We start from the raw sequence: 26,092 nt of genomic DNA on the forward strand, positions 1-26,092 counted from the left end.
AAAGTTGTTTAGTCATGATTTTATGTTGATCGATTTAAATCATTTTAAATTTCATATCTGTAAACAGCATAAATTTATGGATTGACTGATATATATTTATATGATGGAAAAAATGGAACACTTTAAACTGACAAATTTCAATTATGTAATGTTGTAACTTGTACGATATGGCATGTTGTGTATTACTGTATAAAGTAAGGTGTGAAGTAATAAAGACAGGAGGTACAGTTGGCATACAATGTATGTTAAAGATAAAAGATTATAATGAACCATCAATTTATTTCGTAATAAACATTTAAATAAATGACTAGAATATAAAAAAATATTATAATAAAGAGTCCCCATAACATATGTTTGCGATTTGTTAATATATAGTTTAACTGTTCAATAAAAGAAAGACACAAATTTTCCAATTTCACTGCCTAATACATTATACAATGTTTATGGACATTTTTTAGAGCAGTTGAATTATATATCTGTATTCAAACTCATAAAACATAAACATGTACAAAATTTATAATTAGATTTAACTCATATTACAGAGTATTATATTTTTCCATCATAGTCCGATCATAGCTTTTTAAAAATACGATTTGATTAGAAAATTGTTGTGCACGATAATCACGTGCAGATATATAACATGCTTGTGCTAATGTCTTGTAATAAATGGTTGCTGTACATACATAATTTTTGTAACAAATATCTCTAAACCTGCAATATATTTTATTGCATAATGACTTAAAGTAAATCAAACCCTGTTTGAAAGTTAATTTCATAGGTTAGAGAAAAAAATCATATTTCTTTCATTGATATTGTACCGTGTTAAATGAATATATATCACTTTTTCATATTCATGTTCCATATTCTATTAATAATCGGTGGAAATAGAAGATATGTTCTGTTTGTTATAAATATCGGCAAGTTCTTATAGGCCAGAGTAACATTCATCTTATTGTTGTTTCCTTGTCTATGAATGCTTTACACGCTTCGTTGTTCTTTTATACTCAAATAATGTACAATAATGAAACATAAGTTAACATTTTATTTACCCCCTGTTCGGGCCTGTATATTGAAATTATAGCACGTGTATAATTATATAAGCATCAGTGACAGCGCACGTTTAGTATTTATTTAGTTATTTATATTTAGCTATTTGTTTATTTGTTTATTAATTAATTTATTATTAGTTACTTAAAAAAAGGAAGAAAAAAAAGAAAAAAAGATGGGCCATGATGAGAGCGATTCCCCGTGGTGTGGCCTGAATGCACTGAACAGATATTACACGCAATATCTATTCAGTTGCAACTGAACGCTCTCATCAATGCAGTCAGGTTTCTTTAATTTCAAAAACATAAATTTTCTTAAATAATCACTATATATATATTATGCATGTATTTTTAATATACATAATTTAAATTTCACAGCTGATTTCGGTAATGCTAAACACATAACGGGTTGTTTAAAACAAAGGGAAGTAACTCAATAATTACATTTTTGTTAATAACATCATTAAAATAAAATATTTTCAATCGATTTTTTAACTGAAAGTCTATTTCACTATTTTTCATCAAATAATGAAGAAATAATAGCAATATTTTAACTAGGTTGGTTTTTACGAGTTGATTTCGGTAATGAAAAGTTGATTTCGGTAACTTTACCGAAATCAAGTTGATTTCGGTATCGTAACGCACCCTCTATTTAAAATGTAAGGAAAAAAAACAAATATATACTTCAGAAGTATGAAGATATAAAGATATACTTCAGATAGAATACATTATGAACAGCTAATTTATCTAAATATATTGACATGATGTGTTTGTTCTCGCTTCTTTAGTCTAGATTGGAGCCACCGGAGGTATTGCCCATACACAAACATAGCATAATATCCCACCATGCTGTACAATTATTTAGACTAATCAGCTAATTAACTATGAGTAAATATTGTTGCTGTAACAGGAAACCAGACGCCCATAAAGAAATTGAAAAACAACTTGAAAGAGACAGGAAGACTAGAAGAAAGGAAATTGAAATTATATTTTTTGGTAAATACCCGATCAACATGTATATAAATTACTCTTTAATGTAACACACTTAAAGATAATAAAATGGATAGAAAATATGTATTTGAAGAGAGACTGTGAAATATATGTAGTCTGTACAATTTTTTAGCATTATCTTTTAAAGACATGCTGCTTTAACTACAGGATGCTTCTTGTTTCTAATGTATAAACTACTAGAACAAACCTTGCACTATATTGTCTCAATTTTATTTGTTAAAGGGAGGTAATCACTGAAAAAAATTGACAAATGATTGATGCAGTTATTTGCCCTTATATGATATTCACAATATCAGCATACACATTATGTCAGACCTCATTGTCAAAATAGTGAACATGCTGTTGAGTCATATTATCTACAGTTCGTCTTAGATATAAATGTGTAATCTTATCAATATAGTTATTGACAGAAGGTGCAATTATATCATACTTATGACTTATAAGTATACTATCCATTTTGTAGATCTAATTTTATTTTTCCTTTCTTTTACAGGAAAAACTGGTAGTGGAAAAACCACACTCTTTAGACAGTTACAAATTATATATGGAGATGAATATTCAGATGATGAGGTTGGCTATTTCAAACGTCATGTTTATAAGGACATTGTACAGACCATTCAGGCATTGATCTATTCGATGAAGGTACTCAACATACAATTTCAAGATGATGAGAACCTGGTAAGAAAATCTAATGAAATTTTGTTTGTTTGTTTCATTGGGTTTAATGTCACACCTACACAGTATAGGTCATATGGTGACGTTTCAGCTTTACTGTTGGAGGAAGACCTTGGGCGCTCTTCTGTGTATTATTTCAGACAGGAACATGCACCTGTGTAGAACCCACGCCAATTCGTAAGCTAGCTGGATAGCTTCCTCACATGAAAGAATCCAAAGTCCATGTTGGGATTCAAACCCACAGTGGTGAGATGCAATAAGTATGAAGTCAATGACCATAGCCACTCAGCTGTAGATGCCTCACTGATGAATTAATATGGTTAGAAATGAAAATACAATGTAGTGAGATTTCTGGTTTATAGACCCCATCCCCCCACCACCTTCCGTGCTCACGGGTAGGATTTTTCTTTTCTTTAAGTAAATATATACAAATTTTTAAAGGAATTATGAAAGACATTATGGTCATTATTTATTTATAAATTCACTTATATTTATTATTCAGGTTTTCTTAAGGAAAAATCTGGTTATTAGATGGGGATATGGTGGCATGAACAGTTCCTTCATTTGCACAACTCCTACATTCATGACATTTCTCAAGGACGGTGTTTTGTGATTCTAACATTTCTGTTCTCAGCTGCAACTACATCTCTGATGTGATTTTGACTAAACTGTCACAGCTTTTTCATCATGTGTCCTGGTGCATATTGTCAGTGTTTTGTGATTCGATTTATTTTGCAGAATTTTGGTCCTTTTTTTGTAAAACAGAAAAATACACTTCCGTTCTCATCTCCCACTATATTCCTCAAGCAATTTTAACTAAATTTTCATAGAAGCTTTGTTATCAGGCGTCCTGGCGCATATTGCCAGGGTTCTATCATTCAAATATTTTGGGCGGAATTTTTGCCCTTTGTTTTTTGGGGTTTTTTTTTTCTTTTTTAAACAGAGAAATACACTTCAGTGCCATACTAACACTCCTCAAACTTTTACAGAAGCCTCATCATCAAAAGCCCTAGCTTTTACACATAAAGAAGATACTTGTACTCTTTTGTGACTGCAACTTTTCTTTGATTTTGAAACTACTAAAGCAATAATATCAGATTGATATATATTCAAATTGTAAAATGCTGACAATATGCTTTAGGGCAATTGATAATTGAGTTCCTGTGAAGCATGAGCATTTAAAACCTGGTTTTGTTGCATTGTGGCATTTCTTGTTTGATTAAGTACATGTTTATAACTCTCTCATATTACAGGAGATGGCCAAGCGGGTGCATTCTGTGGACACATTTTATATGAAGACAATATCAGAAGAACTTGCCAATGCTATAAAACTGTTGTGGAATGATAGAGGTGTACAGACTTGTTTAGAAAGTGGGAGCGTTTCAGTGTCTGACTCAGCTATATAGTATGTAAAATTAAGGTGACAGGATGTGCATATATATATGAGCCGCGCCATGACAAAACCGACATAGTGCGTTTGTGACCAGCATGGATCCAGACCAGCCTTTGCATCCGCAAAGTCTGATCAAGATCCATGCTGTTCGCTATCAGTTTCTCTACTTGTAGATCTAATAGGGTTTGTAAGCGAACAACATAGATCCTGATCAGACTGGGTGGACATGCAGGCTGGGTGGATCCATGCTGGTCGCAAACACACTATGTTGGTTTACATGTACAGCCTCAATCAAACCGAGTCTTTAATTCTCTTGTAATTTTGTTCTGATTAATGCTTCTGAGGGATCACTTTGTTTCCAGGTTTTTGTCATATATATGTAATAAACCTGCAGGAGAAGAAAGAAGTTACTAGCCTTTGCTACCTGGTGGTGTAGAACTACATGTAGGCTTTCACATCCATACAGTCTGACAAGGCTCTATACTATTAATAGCTCAGATTTTATGTTTTATATTTAAAGGAACTCCACTGAGGTGCAAAATCCTAAAAAAACCCATAACATTTGAATATCTTACATAGAGTCACATACAACATAAAGATTTGCAGATACTCCAAATAAATTGAGAATTATACTCTCAGTCTGAATTGAGTAGCAGGATTTTAACGTAAAGGGTTGCAACGTTTTTCAATTTTGGATTATTTTTCGAAATAAAAAGATTTATTCTTGAAAAACAGATATTAAAATCTTGAAAAATTATTTCCAGTCCAGTCTCGACAAAAAACCTCAGTGGAGTCACTTTAATCTTGGAAAGTATTTGTTTACATTCAAAGCTGGACAAAATCCATGAATCAAACTCAACTGGCTCATACAATGAAGTTGTATTAATTATTGTTAAAGAATACAAATATTTACATTTACAGTTTTCTGAATGATATGGATAGAGTTTTGGAACCTGGTTACTCACCATCTAAACAAGACATTGTGAGAGTTTTCATACCAACAACTGGTATACAGGAATATGTTTTTGAACAGGAACGCCATTTGTTCAGGTAAATTTAGGTAATATTTGTACAATTGAAGCTTCAAGTTTGGTAACTCTAAATTGCATTTTAGTGTGATTGCCTCCCTTAGATTGTCACATTGTGTATGTTCTAAAATATTTCCTTCAGAGTAATGAATGTTTGTGAAGTAGGTATACTTGTACATGTAGTTGTTAATCAACATAAACATTTTTGTCATGGGCCAATTTTGTAGATTCAAGATTCAAAGTTAATTTTTAGTAAAAGATATAGAGGATATTGAATGAGTGTAGTTTAATACTAAATTTATTGAATGAGTTGAATAAAATCATATTATGCGAGCCTCTGCGAGCATAATATTGTTTTATTCAACAAGTTCAATAAATTTAGTATTGAATCTACACGAATATAATATTCTATTTATCACATATATAAAATAGGAACAGTAAATTGTTAAAATTAGTAATTTTTAAATGACGCCCCATAGTGTTACGCTAACATAAGCGCGCTTTAACGCTATGTTTGTATATAATGCAAATGATGTCACGTCAAAGTGTTATTACACTAGTGTAATATTGTTTTTATTAAATGGCTTTATTACATTCCTGCGCCGCAGTTTATGTGATAAAACATTTTATGTAACTCTTGAATTATTGAAAGCTTTTCAAATTTTGTTTATAGACTGCATATATTATGATCAAGGTTCAAGTTTTTAAACGGCAATGGGAACTCTGCCATTACTGTAACAAAACCTCCAATCATAAATCTATCTGTCTAATTATTTATTTTGTTATATTGTAGAATTACAGAAATGGGAGGCTTCAACTTGCACACTTTCCGTTGTAGAAAACTTTTGTTTCAGTTTATTCAAACTATTCATGTGATATTTTATGTAGCAGATATAAGTGTGTTTGAGAAAACAGTGGAGGGTTCAGACTCTGAAGTGAGTATAGGATGTTCTTTATGTGCCATGTACGCTCTACATTTTTGTGTCGCCTCTATGGAGTAGTGGCGACATATAGGGATCACATCTCTCCGTCGTCTGTCTGTCCGTCTGTCCGTCCGTCTGTCTGTCTGTCCGAGCCAACATTTGATTATTATGAGCTTCATTCCGTAGTTAAATAAAGAACATAAACTCATAAAATTCAAATTAAGAGATATTTTTTTGTTTTTATGAGCTTATTTTGCTTATGGACGTTGGTCCAGGTGGTGTTTATGAGCTCATTTGCCTCATAAACATCAAATTTTGGTACGTCTGTCCGTCCGTCTATCACAAAACTTGTCCGGACTACTCCTCATAAACTACTGGTGCAATTTCATCCAAACTTTACAGGAATGATCAGTACCAAGTCTAGTTGTGCATATTGTCAGCATTTTCCGGTTCAATGATTTTTGTCAGAGTTATGGCCCTTTGATAAAAAGGTGTTTTTTTCTGTGTGTTGCCAGATACGCAAAAGCTTGTCCGGACTACTCCTCATAAACTAATGGTGTAATTTTATCCAAACTTTACAGGAATGATCAATTTTAAGTCTAGTTGTGCACTGTCCGTCTGTCACATAATTTGTCCCAACATGAAATTGTCCATCATGAGGCGACAGATGTGATCATTGTTTGTTTAACTGGGTGTTACGTCACAAAGACACATTATAGGTCATATGGCGACGTTCCAGCTTTACTGGTGGAGGAAGACCTCATGTGCCCTTCTGTGCATTATTTCAGGCACAAACGGGCACCTGAATAAAACCACCAACGTTCCGTAAGCTAACTGGATAGTTTCCTCACATAAAAGAATCCAAAGTCCCTGTTGGGAATCAAACTCACAATGGTGAAGGGCAAGCGGTTTGAAGTCAACGACCTTAACCACTGGGCCACGGACGCCCCGTAACTGCATGTTAAGGACAATGCCTTAAAGAATATAAATACATTTTGACCTTGACTTATAAAACACATGACTGTGTAACATTGAAATTTCCATACAAAGCATTTCTACATTACATTTTTTTTCAATTTTTCCAATATTGTTGACCTTTAAGATTTTACCATTGTACTAATAGATGGATCCACTTTTTGAAGAAAAAACTTTAGCGATTGCTAAACCCATATTGATTGTTCACGTTGCCACCTTGCGCTCCAAAAACTTTTAATATTGGCTGTTATTGTTTTTCATTTTTATGCCCCCGGGCATATAGTAATTGAAACGTCCGTCCGTCTGTCCGTCAGAGTCCGTCTGTCCGTACGAGGTTAACCTAGAATGGCTTCATAATTTCCACACTTACTTATCAATACAAAGTACATGATATTGCCAAGTTATATAACTGTGTCATCCATATTTCCCAGTTATTTCCCTTTTTTCACTTTGAAAATATGGCCTTGTCTGGTTAACCTATTCCGGCAAGTTAGTTTTATCGTAAATTTCTCTTAATTGCTTAATTTATTTAATGATATCTTGCATATTTGGTAGGTGGATACCTTTAATGGTCCTCTAATTTTTTGTGGAGAGAGGGGTCTCTAGGGTCAAGGTCACTGGTTTAAAAAATAAATTTAAACATTTTTGCTTATACAGCCTTTATTTTTTGGTTGATGTCTTTCATGTTTAATACAAACATGCCAAGGGAGGTCCTCCTTCTTTGGGTATAGTAAGGGGTCATTTGAGTCAAGGGCAATGTCACCAATGTCAAGGTCACCAATGCTAAAAATAGATTTTTACAGGTGTATTAACCATATTCTATAGACAGATGTCATTTATAATTGATAGGAACATAAAATTTGATGGAGTTAGTGGTCAGTTGGGTCAAGGTCACCAGTGCTAAAAATAGATTTTTACACTTTTGCTCATAAAGCCTTTATTTATTGACAGATACATTTCATGTTTGGTAGGAAGATAACTTGCATGGTATATATCCTTTTGATTGAGTTAGGGATCAGTGTGTCAAGGTCACTAGTGCTAAAAATATATTTTTACACTTTTGCCCATACAGCCTTTATTTATTGACTGATATATTTCATATTTTGTAGGAAGATAACTTGCATGTTATTCTTACTTTGGAGGAGTTAGGGGTCAGTTGGGTCAAGGTCACACGTGCTTAAAATAGATTTTTATACTTTTGCCCATACAGCCTTTATTTATTGACAGATTTATTTCATATTTGGTTGGAAGATAACTTGCATGGTATTCTTTCTTTGGATTGAGTTAGGGGTCAGTTTGATCAAGGTCATCAATGCTCAAAATAGATTTTAACATTTTTGCCCATACAGCCTTTATTTATTGACAGGTGTATTTCATATTTGGTAGGAAGATAACTTGCATGATATTCTATAGGTGTCAGTGGGTCAAGGTCAAGGGTGCCAAGTATAGATTTCTTACATTTATATATATTTGATAAAGTTGAATATTTATCACTTCACAAGTATGATAGCAATGTTTTGGCAACTTATACATTTCACAATTACAAAATGCCATGACTCTGTCAAGCTATATAACTTGTGTTTACAATTTTTTGGCAATGTTTCTGTCCATAACTGAGTGAATGGGTAAACATTTTTTTTGAAATATTGCTACTGACAAGAATCGGAGCCGGGGGCATTTGTGTTTAACAAACACGTTCTTTGGACAAGACTTTCAAGATAACCAGACTGAAATTGGCATTGATTCATTAAAAAAACATTGACCTTCAAGGTCAATTTTTACTTGATTTATTACATAATTGGCATTAATTGTGTTAATTATGAATTGATTGTCTTGTTCTTGATAATCCAGCAAAGACTATGTTTCCATCTTAATAAGATCTTTTTTGATATTTTGAACAAAAAAGAAAGAAAATATTTGAGCCCTGTCATAACAAAACCAAAATAATGAGTTTGCTACCAGCATGGATCCAGACCAGCCTGCGCATCCGTGCAGTCTGATCAGGATCCATGCTGTTCGCTATCAGTTTCTCTACTTGTAATAGAGTTGGTAAGCAAACAGCATGGATCCTGATCAGACTGTGCGGATGCGCAGGCTGGTATGGATCCATGCTGGTCGCAAACCCATTATGTTGGTTTTGTCATGACCTGGCTCATTTTAGGTCTTTGACAAAGTTTATTAAACTTCATGGTAGAAGACAGGCTTGACTCTCTAGTATTGCTATGATGTTTTGCGACAATTCCAAAAGCAATGTGTACTTCTATGTTTCAGAATGAAGTTGTAGAGGCAGTGGATTTGTTTAAATTAGTGGTGTTACACCCATGGGTATCTAGAACAAGTGTTGTTTTGTTTCTGAACAAGATTGACCTTTTCAAAGAAAAACTTAAAAGGCACAACCTTCATGACCACTTTCCGGAATATATTGGTAAGATAATTTATATAAAAAAAGTTGTAGATTATTTATATTCGCTTTTACTTACCTTAAAACTCTAAAGGACTCATTTCCCTTGGTTCAAATAAAACCACCAAGAAATCGTGATGACACTCATTTTTATGGGTTTAAACAAAATATTTTGACACTCGTTTCTAAGGGCTCCAACAGAACCCCAAACAAAATATTTTGAAGCTTATTCCTAAGGGCTCAAACAAAACCCGAAACAAATCATTTTGACTTTTATTTCTAAGGGCTCAAACAGAACCCCCAACAAATCATTTTTACACTCATTTCTATTGGTTCAAACAGAACCCCCAACAGTTTTTTTCGACAAACCTTTCTAAGGGCTCAAACAGAACCCCCAACAAATATTTTGAAGCTTATTCCAAAGGGCTCAAACAGAAACCCCACCAAATTATTTTGACACTCATTTCTATGGGTTCAAACAGAACAACCAACAAGTTATTTTGACACTCATTTCTATGGGCTCAAACAGAACCCCCAACAGGGTTTTTTGACACACATTTCTAAGGCTCAAAAAGAAACACCAACACATAATTTTGACACTCATTTCGAAGTGCTCAAACAGAACCCACAACAAAATATTTTGACACTCATTTCAATTGGCTCAAACAGAACCCCCAACAAAATATAATGACACTCATTTCTGTGGGTTCAAACAGACCACAATCAAATGTGTTGACACTCATTTCCATGGGTCCTAAACAACGTTTCCATGTCATCCTTATCTGTGTTATGTTAAGCAAGAAAATAACCATTAAAATAACGTTAAACCTGGGACAGAAGAGAAGTGTCTCTTTCTGTCCCAGGTTACACCAACACTGTAAAGGTTATTGGCGACTTTCAAATTTTACTGTAAAAGAAAGACCTCAGGTGGCATACGCCCGTTTAGCTCATTTGATCGGAGCAACAGATTAGTAATCAAGAGGTCGCTGGTTCCTCAGACGTTGACTCTAATGGAAATATATCCTCTTCCGCTGATTAAGAATCATGCCGGATAAGTTGTCTATCACTTGCAATGTAATTGGTTATTATTACTGGTTAGTTATCCAGGAGTGGGGGCGTCCGTGGCCGAGTGGTTAAGGTCGTTGACTTCAAATCACTTGACCCTCACCGCTGTGGGTTCGCATCCCGACAGGGACTTTGAATTCTTTCATGTGTGGAAGCTATCCAGCTAGCTTACGGAACCCCGGTAGTTCTACTCAGGTGCCGGTTCGTGCCTGAAATATGCACGGAAGGGCACCTGAGGTCTTCCTCCACAAGTAAAGATGGAACGTCACGATATGACTTATACTGTGTCGATGTGACGTAAAACCCAAAACAAACAAACAAACAGTTATCCAGGAAACTGGATAGGTAGATCAACCTCTGAGATATGACCAAAATGTGATGAATTAGGCATAGATTTAGAGGGGAAAACAACAACAACAAAAAAAAAACCTCAGGTGATCATCTGTGCATTAAGCCAGAGGAACTAACGTGGACATGAATAAATCTTTCGATGTTCCATTAGAAAGCTGAAAAGCTTCCATTACTGAAAGAAACAAAAGTCACTGGAAGGATTCGAACCCCCATGGCGACGAGAGACAAGTGGTTTGGAGTCAACAATCTTGACCACTAGAAAAGAGGCCACAGACGCCTCACGTTAACTGTAAATGTTTACTGAGCACACAATGGATGTCCACCTATGATGAAATGTCATTCATGTTGGTGTCACAAAGTGACATGGTAAGCTTTTTTGATCGCTTTCCGTCCGGCATCCATCCGTCCGTAAACTTTTACTTTAAACGACATCTCCTCATAAACCACTAAGCCAATTTCATCCAAACTTCACAGGAATGTTCCTTTGGTAGATAACTTTAAAAATTGTTCATAGAATTTAATTCCAAGCAGAGCTTTGGTTGCCATGGCAACCGAAAGAAAAACCTTAAAATACATGTATCTTCTTTTGGAAAACCGTAAGAGCTAGAGCTTAAATATTTGGCATGAAACATCATCAAGACAGTGTCTACCAAGTTTGTTCAAATAAATGCCCTGGGGTCAAAATTGGCCCCGCCGGGGGGTGTCATTGATTTTCCTTATTTGTATTAAACAGTATATAGTAAAAACTTAAAAAATCTTCTTTTAAAAAATCCAAATAGCTAGAGTTTAGCTATTAAGCATGAAACATCTTCTAATGGGTGTCTACCATTTTTGTTCAAATAAGGGCCCTGGGAATAAAATTGGCCCCGCCTTGGGTGTCATTGATTTTCCTTATTTGTATTATACAGTATAAAGTAAAAATTTAAAAAATCTTCTTTTAAAAAACCCAAATAGCTAGAGCTTAGCTATTAAGCATGAAACATCTTCTAGTGGGTGTCTACCAAGTTTGTTCAAATAAAAGCCCTGGGGTCAAAATTGGCCCCGCCCGGGGGGTCATTGATTTTCCTTATTTGTATTAAACAGTATATAGTAAAAACTTAAAAAATCTTCTTTTAAAAAACCCAAATAGCTAGAGTTTAGCTATTAAGCATGAAACATCTTCTAGTGGGTGTCTACCAAGTTTGTTCAAATAAAAGCCCTGGGGTCAAAATTAGCCCCACCCCGGGGGGTCATTGTTTTTCCCTTTATGTATAAAGTAAAAACTTAAAAAATCTTCTTTTAAAAAACCTTTAGAGCTAGAGCTAAGATATTTAGCATGAAACATCTTCTAATGGGTGTCTACCATTTTTGTTCAAATAAGGGCCCTGGGGTTAAAATTGGCCCCGCCCCGGGGATCATTGATTTTCCTTATATGTATATAGTAAAAACTTAAAAAATCTTCTGTTAAAAAACCCAAAGAGCTAGAGTTTAGATATTAAGCATGAATTATCTTCTAGTGAGTGTCTACCAAGTTTGTTCAAATAAAAGCCCTGGGGACAAAATTGGCCCCGCCCAGAGGGGGGGGGGGTCATTGTTTTTCCCTATATGTGTATAGTAAAAACTTAAAAAATCTTCTTAGAGCTAGAGCTTAGATATTTATCATGAAACATCTTCAAATGGGTGTCTACCAAGTTTGTTCAAATAAAAGCCCCTGGGTTAAAATTGGCCCCGCCCCGGGGGCCTATATACAGGTGAGCGATTTCAGGGCCATCATGGCCCTCTTGTCTAATTTAGCACGTGATTCTTGTGTTTGTGTAAGTCAAACGATTTAGTATTTTATTCATATTAAATATAAATAGAAATACATAACACTACTAACTTCATGTAAAGTATGGCTGGTAAATGCTACTCATTGCAAAGGGCTGTAATATGGGCTAAGAACTTTAGGAAAATCTGTTGTAATGATATTGGTAATATTATGGCAACATTCAAGTATCTCATGCAACTGTTTCAAGGTGGATGCATAAATTCAAAAATGGGCACGAGTCAATTAAAGATGCCAGTACGTCTGATAGAAAAGGCCCCATAGTTACTGGCAAAAACATTCTTAAAGTCAAGCTCATCATTTACAAATACAAATGTATGCATGACTTTAACTTCCCCATGGATTTGGGTGGACCATTTCACAATTATTGAAAGGTAAACCTAAGAAGAACTACGTTAAAGCACTTAGAAATTGGATTAAATTGATATGTAACATATGAAACTTTTTTGGAGGTCAGTATATATATAAGATATGTGCCCGTTTGTTAAGTTTATTAACCATATTGCATTACGTATTGATCCACCCTTGACCCCCGCCAATTATAATTGATGTTATTATTGAGATTTTTTCTTCTGATTACTATTTTAATATCTTAAAGGAACTCCACAGAGGCCCAAGAGCTTGAAAAAATAAAATATGAATCTCTTTCATAGATCAACTTGGTCACTTAAAATAGAGCAATCAGTACAAGATACATAGTTAAGAAATATATTCAGTATAAATTGAAAATAGTATGTTTGTGCTATTATTACCTCGATTTGAGTGAAACGCTGAGTGAAAGCGTTGCAACACTTTTCACTTTTGAGTTATTTTCATAATTTTGATAATTATTCTGGAAAATCAGATTGAGCGAATGATCAGAAAGTTTGTACATTTGTTATTGGTCTAGACCTTTATTAAATAGAACATTAATCATGAAAACTATTATTTTCCAGTCCCGGTATGTAAAAAAAAACCTCAGTGTAGTCTCTTTAAACCATGTAATTATTGTTCATGACTTCTCATTGTAGCACATGTAGCAGTCATTGTTGAATGAAAAAACAAACAAGAGCACCTCTAGGCGGAGCATTATATGCCCGAAAGTGCTTATTTTTAGCTCACCTGTCACAAAGTGACAGGGTGAGCTTTTGTGATCGCTTTTCGTCCGGCGTCCGGCCGTCGTCCGGCGTCCGTCCGTCCGTAAACTTTTACTTTAAATGACATCTCCTCATAAACCACCAAGCCAATTTCATCCAAACTTCACAGGAATGTTCCTTTGGTGGTCACCTTTAAAAATTGTTCAAAGAATTTAATTCCATGCAGAACTCTGGTTGCCATGGCAACCGAAAGAAAAAACTTTAAATATCTTCTTTTAAAAAACCATAAGAGCTAGAGCTAAGATATTTGGCATGAAACATCTTCTAGTGAGTGTCTACCAAGTTTGTTCAAATAAAAGCCCTGGGGTCAAAATTGGCCCAGCCCCGGGGGTCATTGATTTTCCCTATTTGCATATAGTAAAAACTTAAAAAATCTTCTTTTAAAGAACCCAAAGAGCTATGGCTAAGATATTGAGCATCAAACATGTTCTAATAGGTGTCTACCAAGTTTGTTCAAATAAAAGCCCTGGGGTCAAAATTGGCCCCGCCCCAGGGGGTCATTGATTTTCCCTATATGCATATAGTAAAAACTTAAAAAATCTTCTTTTAAAGAACTCAAAGAGCTATGGCTAAGATATTGAGCATCAAACATGTTCTAATAGGTGTCTACCAAGTTTGTTCAAATAAAAGCCCTGGGGTCAAAATTGGCCCCGCCCCAGGGGGTCATTGATTTTCCCTATATGCATATAGTAAAAACTTAAAAAATCTTCTTTTAAAGAACCAAAAGAGTTAGAGCTAAGATATTTAGCATGAAACATGTTCTAATAGGTGTCTACCAAGTTTGTTCAAATAAAAGCCCTGGGGTCAAAATCGGCACCGCCCCGGGGGTCATTGATTTTCCTAATATGTGTATAGCAAAAACTTAAAAAATCTTCTTAGAAAAAAACCCAAATAGCTAGAGTTAAGATATTAAGCATGAAACATCTTTTAGTGAGTGTCTACAAAGTTTGTTGAAATAAAAGACCTGGGGTCAAAATTGGCCCCGCCCCAGGGGTCATTGATTTTCTTTATATGTGTATAGCAAAAACTTAAAATCTTCTTTGAAAAAACCCAAATAGCTAGAGTTTAGATATTAAGCATGAAACATCTTCTAGTAATGTCTACAAAGTTTGTTCAAATAAAAGCCCTGGGATCAAAACTGGCCCGGCCCCAGGGGTGTCATTGTTTTTAACTATATGTGTATAGTAAAAACTTAAAAAAAATCTTCTTTTAAAAAGCCCAATGAGCTAGAGCTTAGATGTTTAGCATGAAACATCTTCTTATGGGTGTCTACCAAGTTTGTGCAAATAAAAGCCCTTGGGTTAAATTGGCCCTGCAACGTTGGGGGGTGGGGGTTTGGGGGGCCTATATACAGGTGAGCGACCTCAGGGCCATCATGGCCCTCTTGTTTATAGCAAAGATAAAGTATTTGTAAGACATTGGAATTAAATAAAGTATTACCTCCTTCAAATAACAATCCTCCTATGAAGTTTGAATATTGTGGTCGAAATGGAACTTAAGTTATGCCCCCGAAACTGTTTTCAGTTTTAAGGTAATAGTGACCTTGACCTTTGACCTTGTGACCCAAAAATCAATTGGGGTCTTCTACCTAATATGGACAATCATCCTATGAAATTTGAATATTGTGGGCCTAATGGAACTTAAGTTATGCTCAAGAAACTGTTTTCAATATCAAAGTAATAGTGACCTTGACCTTTGACCTTGTGACCCCAAAATCAAGAGGGGTCTTCTGCCCAATATAGACAATCATCCTATAAAATTTGAACACTGTGGGCCAAATAGAACTTAAGTTATGCTCCGGAAACTGTTTTCAGTTTTAAGGTAATAGTGACCTTGACCTTTGACCTTGTGACCCCAAAACCAATATGGGTCTTCTACCCAATATGGACAATAACCCTAGGAAGAATAGAACACTGTGAACCAAATGAAACTTAAGTTATGCTCCGGAAACTGTTTTCAGTTTTAAAGTAATAGTGACCTTGACCTTTGACCTTGTGACCTCAAAATCAATGGGGGTCTTCTACCCAATATGGACATCATCCTATGAAGATTGAACACTGTGGGCCAAATTGAACTTAAGTTATGCCCCCGAAACTGTTTTCAGTTTTAAGGTAATAGTGACCTTGACCTTTGACCTTGTGACCCAAAAATCAATTGGGGTCTTCTACCCAATATGGACAATCATCCTGTGAAATTTGAACACTGTGGGGCAAATGGGACTTAAGTTATGCTCCGGAAACTGTTAGCAGTTTTAAGGTCATAGTGACCTTGACCTTTGACCTTGTGACCCCAAAATAAATAGGGTTCTTCTACCCAATATGGACAATCATCCTATGAAGTTTGAACACTGGGGGGCAAATGGGACTTAAGTTATGCTCCGGAAACTGTTTTCAGTTTTAAGGTCATAGTGACCTTGACTTTTGACCTTGTGACCCCAAAATCAATAGGGGTCTTCCACCCAATATGGACAATCATTCTATGAAATTTGAATATTGGGGGCCAAATAGAACTTAAGTTATGCTCCGGAAACCAAATTGCTAACGGACGGACGGACAGACAGACGGACGGTCGCCAGGGGGTATAACTTTATATGCCCGAAATTTTTTTCGGGCATATAAAAACCATTGCTACATAGCTAACATATAATTGATTGTTATACTTTAGAGAATAAACAATTAATTAATACTTAAACATATGTACAACGACTTTCTTCTATAAAAAAAATAAATGTTGTTGAATTTAGGCTATACATGTATGTCGAAAAATTACCACATTCTTGTTCATAATATTCTTATGGCTTATTCTAACACGACCCGCACTTTTCCCGAACCGAATGTGTGTGTTATTATGCAACAAAGTCACTGTTGATGTTCTATATTTAAACATCTGACGTACTCATCATACATGTGACGTAGGCCTAACCACTTAAAAAATGCTACGCGCTGAAAATAAGTAAGGAAACAAATTAGGAACAATTTAGCTTAATATCAGTTACGGCAGCATTTATTTGTTGATGTCGTGTTAGAATCGAAATAATATATCCAAACAGTGATTTTATCGCTCAATAACATCACTGTTTGTCGTTCGGATGCGCATCATTATATCACTCGGGCTACGCCCTCGTGATGTAATTCCTCGCATCCGAACTTCAAACAGTGGTGTTATTGAGCGATAAAATCACTGTTTGGGATATATTATTTTTCAAATAAAGCCCAAATATAAATCTAATGGTTGTGTGTTATTTCTCCATACAAGCTTCAATTGAGTTTTTGGTGGTTCAGACTCTGTAGTAGTTGTCGCAGTTAACAGCTGGTTAATATAAACATGTCGATATGTTATAACAATATTTAAGAATTAACAAACCCCATATTTTCAATATTTAGTGTAGTGCTTTCAATGCTTTCTTAGAATATCTTTAGCTTAAATTTGAACAAACAATGTTAAACATGTAAACAAATGACGTAGCGTCACGAAAATAAATGCGTCAAACACAATATTGGCACATTGTACTTTATACGGTAAATATTTATTGCGGACGGTTAGCATTATCGGCAAACATAATATTGGTAGTTTGTACTGTAAATTTAATATTAGGGACATTTAGCTTTATAGGTACAATCTGGCAGTGAATTAATGATATAAATTTAATTGGCGGTAATAAAGTTAACATGTTCCTTATATATATTGATATGTATATATTTGAAACAGGGCCCGAACATGATGTAGAAGCTGGTTGTCATTTCATGAAGAATTTGTTCCTTGCAGTACAAGCCGAGGAAAATAGACCAATATTTCCCCATTTCACATGCGCCATCGGTAGGTCACCATCATAACTTTTGATGTTAATATCTTTATTTGATCAAGTTTATCCTGGCATATTTAAAATTTGATTTAACCGCTTTTAATAATATGTATGTTTGTTACTTTGGTTGGTCACATCCGCATTGGCTTTTATAGATAACTTGTTGGTAATTACCAATTTTCCAAAAGTGACCAACTTCCCTACACCACATGATGTCTTTTATGATGATAATATGTTAACTTACAATGTTATATATATGTTAGTAATTACCAATTTTACAAAAGTTACAAACTTCCCTACGCCACATGATGTCTTTTACAATGATAATATGTTTACTTACAATGTTATATGTTATCTTACATATCTTTTTACGTAATCATTTACCATGTTCTTTGTTCTTTTCAGTGTAATACGATCTTTTACATTCTGTTTTTTGTTTATAATCTAGCACAATCTTTAAGTGATCTTTTTAAAAATCTGTTCAGTTTATTAACATTGATGGACAATGTATATATTTTGCTGTTTGATCAGTTTTTTTGCAATTTAATGTGTTCTTATAGAATGACATGTTTCTTGTTATTATTATATTGTTTAAAATCACTTACATATTTAGTTAATAATATTATACATGTAATTTATTATTAATATTCTAATAGTCTAGTGCCTATCCCATTCAATACGATGTTGGCATAACTCATTAGTTTACTCAGAAATCCATATTTATTTAATCCTTTAGAAATGTCAAACAAACGTGTGTTTAGTAGTGGACACAACTTTGATTTTTTTCTGATATTCAGCTCACTTGAGCTGGCTTAATTGTGATAACTAATCATGTATTCACGATAAAAAAAAACCACCACCACTGCCAACAACAACAAAATTACACTTATTGCAACATTGATATGTTAATTTAAATCAACCTTTTTATACATAACTGATTAAATTCACTTCACGCAAAATTGTTTGTTAAAAAAGCCGAATTCAATGCATGATTATTTGAGACAATGACTGAATTAATTAAAGACACGTGATAATTGTTTGTTTTTCACATAATTATTTATCTTCAAAACGTAGACCGACCTTTAAATGTTCATACATTTAATTGCAATTCAATGTAGAAATCAATCAACAACTATAGCACACCTGCATAATTACATTAATAACAATTATCACTAGCATCAAAACTGTCTCAATTTTGTAATGAATTATTTTTAATTGGTACATTTATGTTAAAGTACAATTCTCAGTAAATAACCTTGTAATTTTTGGCGAATAACATTATTTTAACCAAAATAGGACTGTGAGGCCTATTTGACTAGTTTTGGGGCCGATTTGACTAGTTTTGGGGCCGATTTGACTTTTTAAAATTGTTGTGTGGCCGATTTGACTAATTTTGAGGCCGAATTGACTAATTTTGGGGCCGATCTGACTTGGGGCCGATCTGACTTGGGGCCGATTTGACTAGTTTGCGTTAATTTATTCAAGTTTGATTCACGCTTCAAAAGGAACCATGATCTCGATTGTTTTCTTTTACAGATACACCGGGGATGAAACGTGTGTTTGATAACATTATTCAATACACAGTACAATCAAATATAAAGAAACACAAATTACTGTGATCACTTGAAAAGAATAAAGTAATTCAATTAATAAACCAAAGGACACTGGGAACCAAAGGATATTGGAAACCAAAGAACATTGGAAACCAAAGAACATTGGAAACCAAAGGACACTGGGAACCAAAGGACACTGTGTACTGGGAACCAAATGACACCGGGATAGAAAGTACACTGGGAACCAATTTACACTGGGCACAAATGTGCCCTGGGAGCCAAAGTACACTGGGAACCAAAGGACACTGGGAACCAAAGTACACTAGGAAGATTTTCGTCTGCTTAAAGACAGTATAGGTTTATTGCTATTGCTTGATACCCTACAAGAAACTGATTTAGCTATTGAGTGTCTAATATTGGTACCCGACAAGAATCTTATTTAGCTAAATAGGGTGTCTAGTATGATACAAAAGTGTTTACTAAAGAATATTTTGATAGCCCCTTAGAATACATTGTGTTAAAGATTTGTGTTGTTCGAATTTGTTTTGTTTGCATATGTGCAGTGATCATTTAAAGACAATTATGGGAGAAGTGCAATATGTTTTCCAACAGCAGAGGCAATTACAGACTTTCGCTGAGAATCTTTTAATTAAAAAGGATGGTTGCGTGGTAAAGGGAACAAATTATTGTAAAACAATAGGTAACTGTCCTACTTTTTGAGAAACCTACTTCATTTTGTTACTTTTAGTTGGAAAGACAGTTTCTAGGAACTGAAACCAGTCAAACAGTTTGGTATTTTTATAATTAAAGATCTATAATGCTCAAGTTTGATTCTTTAAACTACTGATACATGTTACACAGTATCTTAAGAATATAAAAATTAATATCTTTTGAGTACACACAGAAAATTTATGTTATATTTTCCACTATACAGACTTAAGATAAACACAGAATGGATAGTGAATAATGTCATTAAAAAAACTGACATTTCTTTAAAGGGACTCTACTTAGGTTTTTTTGACATGAAGGAACCGAAAAAAAAATTTTCAGGACTTTTATATTGCTGCATGAAGGTCTTGACCGATAATTCGTGTGCAAAATTTTAGATCATTTGTTCCCTTCCGCTTGCCTGGTATAATCAATGTTATTGCGCAAATTGACCCCAAAATGAAAAGCGTTGCAACGCTTTTTACTCAAATCGGGCGGAAGAACGCATAAAAAGTTGATTATTTATTTAGTGCTGAGTATATTCCCTTATTATCTATTGCATAGTTTCAGGTTTAAGTGCACTAGATGATTGATGTAAGAATTTCCAATTTTATTATTTTGGCTATAAGACCTCAGTGGAGTTCCTTTAAAGAAAGAACCAAATCAACTTGCCCAGTAAAAGTTTGTGCAGCTATAGTTTGTGCATTCTGTTACGCAAATTAAAAATATTCAGTAAAAATGTTCGTAAACTTTAATATATGTCAGCACTAAAAGTATTATACCTTTAGATGAGATTTAAGTAAATTATTTAATATTTAACTATCTAAATATTTATTTCGTTTGCTTTTATATGTTCGCATTTCCTTAAGGACGTTCACGGGAGTTTTAATGTTCTGCCTTATAAATTTATATGTCCACATGAAAGCTCCCGAAAACTTCAGTATGTGCACCTTCATTTGCAATGACAAATAAAGTTTTAAAGCTGCATTTAATAGATAAATATGTAAAAAAAATCCGTCGGCCTAAAAACCAAGCATTCTGCAGTTTCATTAAGCTTTTTAACAGTATCGTTGTAAATCTCATCAAATATTGTTCATAATTAAATTAGGAGTTTAAATGGAAAACCACACGGTAACACTGAAGTTACAAATTAAGTATACAAATTTTAGCATGCAAATGAAGACTATACATGTATATAATCAGCTCGTGTATACGCGCTACGTCACAGTGTTATAGTTGCTATCCGGAACTTGTGCAAACAACTTTAGCCGTTTCAGCTTCACGGTGCATTAGGCCAGGCGTTCCGAATACATTAAAGAAATTTTGAATTTTAAAACATCCCAGACTAAAAAAAAGCATGTGCCCTAATCGAGGAAACAATGGGCGAAACTAAATAAGATGGAATGTTGAAGAGGGATCAGAGGTTATGAGGCCTGCATATCACAGATAACCCGAGATAATCTGCCAAAAGACAAATTTAAAAAGCAGGTCCATGTCCTAAGGGTGACTAAACAGTATTCTAGTGAGGAATACCGGGACCATCCAACTTGAAAATAGCCGAATAGAAACAACTAATAGAACACCACAAGCATGCAACAATAATGTGGTGCTAAACGATCCTTAAGGGTCGGAAATATAACACCATTGATTGAATGTACAGGGCGAATTTTTACGGCCTCCACACGGCACAAACAACGCTGATTTGGCGATAAAATAGAGAGAAAACAACAAAATATAAAATAATGCTTGTACAGTATTTTATTTAGAGTTTTTGTTACATTCCGGTCAGTTTATTGGATATGAGAGAAGTTTCAGTTATTATTTTCGAGAAAACTTTCCCTGATACACGGGGCAACACAAATTTAACGTGCACTTGAAATGGTTTCCATTCTGTGTCATCATTACAATGCAGATAACCACCGTTTGCCGTCTTTTTAGGGTCTACAAATCTGCCGCTTACATTTAAACATTCTGTCCCTGAAAATGAAGTAAGTAATTTGTTGTAATTAAACCGAAATATTGAATTATAAGAACTAAATTACTGCATGGATAAATACCTCTTTAAGATTGGTATGCCAACAAACCCGACACAAATATTTTCAATTATTTCTGCAGATGTATTTATAACTGATTAAATGGGCAAATGTATGTCTAAAGTATATATAAGCTGCAATGAGTCTTCTGTTCTTGGTCACACAAACGCTTAAATGATAATAGCGCCGATTGTTCGCCTGTTCGCGTGCGACCTCGACTCCATGCGACTCAAAATGATATAAGAATAACAAAAAAAAATGTTTAGACCCTAGCAAGAAGTGTATTGCTGTTATGCGTCCACATGTAGCATACATTAAAACGTGGTGGTAACCTCTTTTTCTTGGTTACTTGAAATTATGTTATGAGCTCTAGCCGCAATACGTTGCTATGATAATATGTTGTATATGAAAATGAGTAATTGAAACGCGTATTACTTACTTTTGCAGACGAATTTTGTGTCAACCGAGCACACCCTTATTTTACTAGGATTAAGTTCGGTGATTTTATTCAGGTTCGGGCATACACATCTACCACCATCTCCACAAGGCAGAAGGTAAAATAAAAATAAGATTTTTTAATACCAACATTTACCTTACATTTCCGTCACTTTACCGTCAAACGTTTCTAAAATTGTCCAATATCGTAGCAAATCGGTTATTTCCGGAACGTGTTTTTTTCCTCGAAATATTGGGCATTCAATTATTTGCTCACTCATCCTTAACGCTTTTTACTAAATTCGGGTTATGATAAATGGTTAAAAATTATTGAATAAAGAAGATTGTGAAAAATAACCTTCCGAAAATGACCGATGTATTACGATATTGGCTGATGTTAGAAACTTTTGGCGGGAAAGCATTACAGTAATACTTCTTTAAATCAATACAATTCCTACATTTCTGATATCCTAGTGTTCTCGAAAAATGAAACATATGTATACAGTATACGTAAATCAACTACTATTAGAAACATAATTTCATGTAAGACCTAAAACAAAATATGCTAAAAGAACATTTAGAAATAATGCAAGTATGAAAAGATTTGCATTTATGTATCAAAAATCTTCGTCTCTATTTGTTTTAAGAGAAATATGAAAAAAACATTTTCTTCATAAAGAATTTTAATAAATCGGATGAATTCATATGTCTGTCGATTTAAATGTTTGTAGTTTTTATTTTTATATGTGTGTACATATTTGTGGATTTCTTCATTTTGCTAAATTGAAGGCCATATTGTAAATAAGATATGTTACCTTATTATTATTATTTTCATTATTATTATTATTATTATTATTATTATTATTATTATTATTATTAAATGATCATTTAGAATACGATTTTCAACGAAAAATCAAAAATATTTCTGATAGGGTTTACGGATAGTTTGTTTGACAGGGTATAAAATGTTATAAGAAGAGATCCTATTCTTTGCCAATTTAATTTATAGGGTCAATATATTACAAATTTACTAGAATTCAATCACTCGTTACTGTACATGTATGTTTGTTATTGATCAACATAGAAATACTGAGCAATTACTCCTAGTTGCTACAATCTCGAAATAAAGGTTACATCATACAACCAGCATTCATACAACCATCTTAAGACACGCTAGCTTGAGAAATCTTGAGAAAAAAAGCCATAATGAATCGAATGCCAACTTACTTGAAAGAACGATTTGCCCACGCATTGATCTGCGTTTGCTGTCACGGTTGGGATAATCGTCTGAAATTTCAACATACCATTCGTCAAATTGTAAACGTACAATCAAATATGACGAAATTATTTTTTGTAAAGTTGAATTAATAATTAAAAAAACCCAACAAGAACAACAAAACATTCAAATATACTCCGAAACACGAGACTATTTCAAATTAAAAGAAGGAGCATCGAAACACGAGGCTGTCTGATTTAACGAGGGGGGGGGGGGGGGGGCGTAGTTCTCGAGTATAAATCAGATTGCCAAGACTTTTAGTGTTGTGATGTCTTTTCTCTCTTTTGAATCATAGACAAAGATAAAAGCATGTTCCCTGTTGTCAAAATATTAAACCCCATAAAAAGTAACCAATGTACGAGCATCTTAATACGACTTTTGTGTTGATATCTCTTTCCCTGTCGTCGCAATATGTAAACCCCTGAAACAATGAGCCAATCAACGAGTATGCTCTAGCCAGACAGTAAAACCTGCGAGTAACTAATACCTGTACTCTAGTTAACGCACAGTGAATTTCAACTATGACACGTTTTCAATAGTGATCAGGATCCATGCTGTTCACTTTCGGTTTCTCTACTTGTAATAGAGTTTGTAAGCGAACAGCATGGATTCAAATCAGACTGCGCGAATGGTCTGGATCCATGCTGGTCGCAAACCCCTTATGTTGGTTTTGTCATGACGCGGCTCAAATTGTGACAGCTGAGAAAGTGAAAGCGATAGAAAAAATATCATATTCAGATGCTCGTTAACTGGTTACCTTTTTTTTTGGGATTTCGTATTGTGACAACAGAGAACGTGTTTTCTGTACGAAATCTGCTGTGGTCATAGTATTATTTTTACAATAGGTTTATCTCTTAGATTTGGTTCGCTAAATTGCTAATCATGGTCATGCAACTACATAGTAAGGTGAAGAAGCAGGCGCTTGTTTTGGTTGAGTCTATTATGTTTTGTTTTGGGGGTTGAGTTGTCATACACAAATTTACAATTTATATGCATTTATTTTTTTTCCAATGATTGTATCTATCTTAAATGCTTAAGGGATTGTTGTTTTATCAATTCATTTGTAAAAAAGATTGTTATATGTCTATTAACGGAATAATTTTAATGAACACGAAATTAGTTCACACCTACATGTGTATTGGTAACGTGATGGTTTCAGCCAATGAAAACACGTCAATATTATTTTACTCGGGCAGAGAAAAAGTGTGCAAAGAGTAAATCGATAATCTTTATGTAGCCAGCAAACTTTGAATTGCAAGTATTTTTTCATATCTTTTCGGCAGAATAAACTGTCCGAGGATTCGTATCGTAAAATGGCTGCCATTTACAGTATCAAGTGATTATACCAAGCACCACGGCGACTTAGCGCGGGAATTTTAATTATAGCTAATATCGGCGCGTATACCTTTTTCATATTATATTGTAATAAATATTTACAAACTGTGTCTTTCGGGAATTTTTTTATCAATATATAACCAATAATGAGGTTAATATGAATAAATAATCATATCTCAAATCTTTGACTTTGATTTACAATGAAATTCTACCTTAAGTGTATTAAAAATGTTTTTAATTTCCTGTAATTTTATTTTGTGATTATGCTTCAAAGCAGTCAATTGACCGTGAATTTTCTTTTCATATTTTGATTTCCTTGAAATCATTTTGCTCATCTGAAAGCATGCAACTTTAATATGGTGATACATTAATTACATTCCATGAAAATTTTTAAAGATATAAAATATCTCATGACATGTTTTTTCATTTAACATTACACCTTTAATTCAGCAAACATAAAGTCTTCACAAAAAGTAGTATGCAATCGTACCTATATTACATACGAATGTATGTAATATTTTTCTTGTTATATTTGACTATGATACAAAAGAGAAAGAACATCAAAACACTCGACAATATGATTAATACACAAGGGTACGCCCCTCGCCTACAGAACAGATAGCCTCGTTCTATTACGTAACTAGTTTACTTGACAATCCACTTATGAATATATAAAAAGTTCCATAACATACCAGCATCAACAGTACAAGTGCACTTAGAACTTGAGCCATTTTTTTGTAATAGATTGTACAAGTCACAACAGTCAGGATATTTATGTTCACAACTTCTAAAATATATACAAACAATATAGATTATTTATATGTAGAAGCTTATACGTATGTGATATAGAATTATGTGAATTACGTAATTATAAAAATATGAATTATGTGATTTATAAATATTTTGTGAATTATATGAATTATGCATTATATGTGAATTACATGCTTATGTGCATTATATAAATTATGCGATAATGTAAATTAGGTACATTATGTTAATTATGCGATTATGTGAATTATGCGATTATGTGAATAATGATTATTGGAATTACGTCAATTATGCATTAAATTAATTATGCGATTATACGATTGAATAAATTAAGCGATTATGTGAACTATGCGATTATATTTAATTATGCGATT

At 33.9% G+C, this 26,092-nt stretch overlaps 2 protein-coding genes across 2 annotated transcripts; one reads left to right on the top strand and one right to left on the bottom strand.

Annotated features, from left to right (window-relative positions):
* Positions 1–1,897: 1,897 nt before the first annotated feature.
* Positions 1,898–20,076, top strand: LOC132730269 (guanine nucleotide-binding protein subunit alpha-14-like). The gene is made up of 8 exons (XM_060716154.1): positions 1,898–2,042; positions 2,551–2,735; positions 3,986–4,137; positions 5,047–5,175; positions 5,947–6,088; positions 9,323–9,476; positions 17,517–17,624; positions 19,147–20,076. The coding sequence occupies exons 1-8, from the start codon at positions 1,931–1,933 to the stop codon at positions 19,227–19,229; spliced, it is 1,065 nt and encodes a 354-aa protein (XP_060572137.1). The 5' UTR covers positions 1,898–1,930; the 3' UTR covers positions 19,230–20,076.
* A 1,545-nt stretch (positions 20,077–21,621) lies between these two features.
* LOC132730278 (uncharacterized) lies at positions 21,622–25,738 on the bottom strand. Its single transcript, XM_060716167.1, has 4 exons — positions 25,643–25,738; positions 23,567–23,626; positions 22,344–22,452; positions 21,622–21,848 (listed from the first exon to the last, which is right to left on the bottom strand). The coding sequence occupies exons 1-4, from the start codon at positions 25,679–25,681 to the stop codon at positions 21,646–21,648; spliced, it is 411 nt and encodes a 136-aa protein (XP_060572150.1). The 5' UTR covers positions 25,682–25,738; the 3' UTR covers positions 21,622–21,645.
* Positions 25,739–26,092: the final 354 nt, after the last annotated feature.

Source organism: Ruditapes philippinarum, unplaced genomic scaffold (genome assembly GCF_026571515.1).
Source record: "Ruditapes philippinarum isolate M1 unplaced genomic scaffold, ASM2657151v2 ctg11094_1_1_1_1, whole genome shotgun sequence".
NCBI lineage: Eukaryota > Metazoa > Mollusca > Bivalvia > Venerida > Veneridae > Ruditapes > Ruditapes philippinarum.

What these genes read in the sequence shown, in the direction of transcription:
- LOC132730278 (XM_060716167.1), bottom strand. Translation starts at nt 25,681, where the DNA reads ATGGCTCAAGTTCTAAGTGCACTTGTACTGTTGATGCTG. An exon ending in TGGGCAAATCGTTCTTTCAA is followed by an intron (nt 22,453 to 23,566) that starts GTAAGTTGGCAT and finishes TTTTACCTTCTG; the next exon opens with CCTTGTGGAGATGGTGGTAG. An exon ending in CACAAAATTCGTCTGCAAAA is followed by an intron (nt 21,849 to 22,343) that starts GTAAGTAATACG and finishes CTTCATTTTCAG; the next exon opens with GGACAGAATGTTTAAATGTA.
- LOC132730269 (XM_060716154.1), top strand. Translation starts at nt 1,931, where the DNA reads ATGAGTAAATATTGTTGCTGTAACAGGAAACCAGACGCCCATAAAGAA. An exon ending in AATTGAAATTATATTTTTTG is followed by an intron (nt 2,043 to 2,550) that starts GTAAATACCCGA and finishes TTTCTTTTACAG; the next exon opens with GAAAAACTGGTAGTGGAAAA. An exon ending in CAGGAACGCCATTTGTTCAG is followed by an intron (nt 5,176 to 5,946) that starts GTAAATTTAGGT and finishes GTTATATTGTAG; the next exon opens with AATTACAGAAATGGGAGGCT.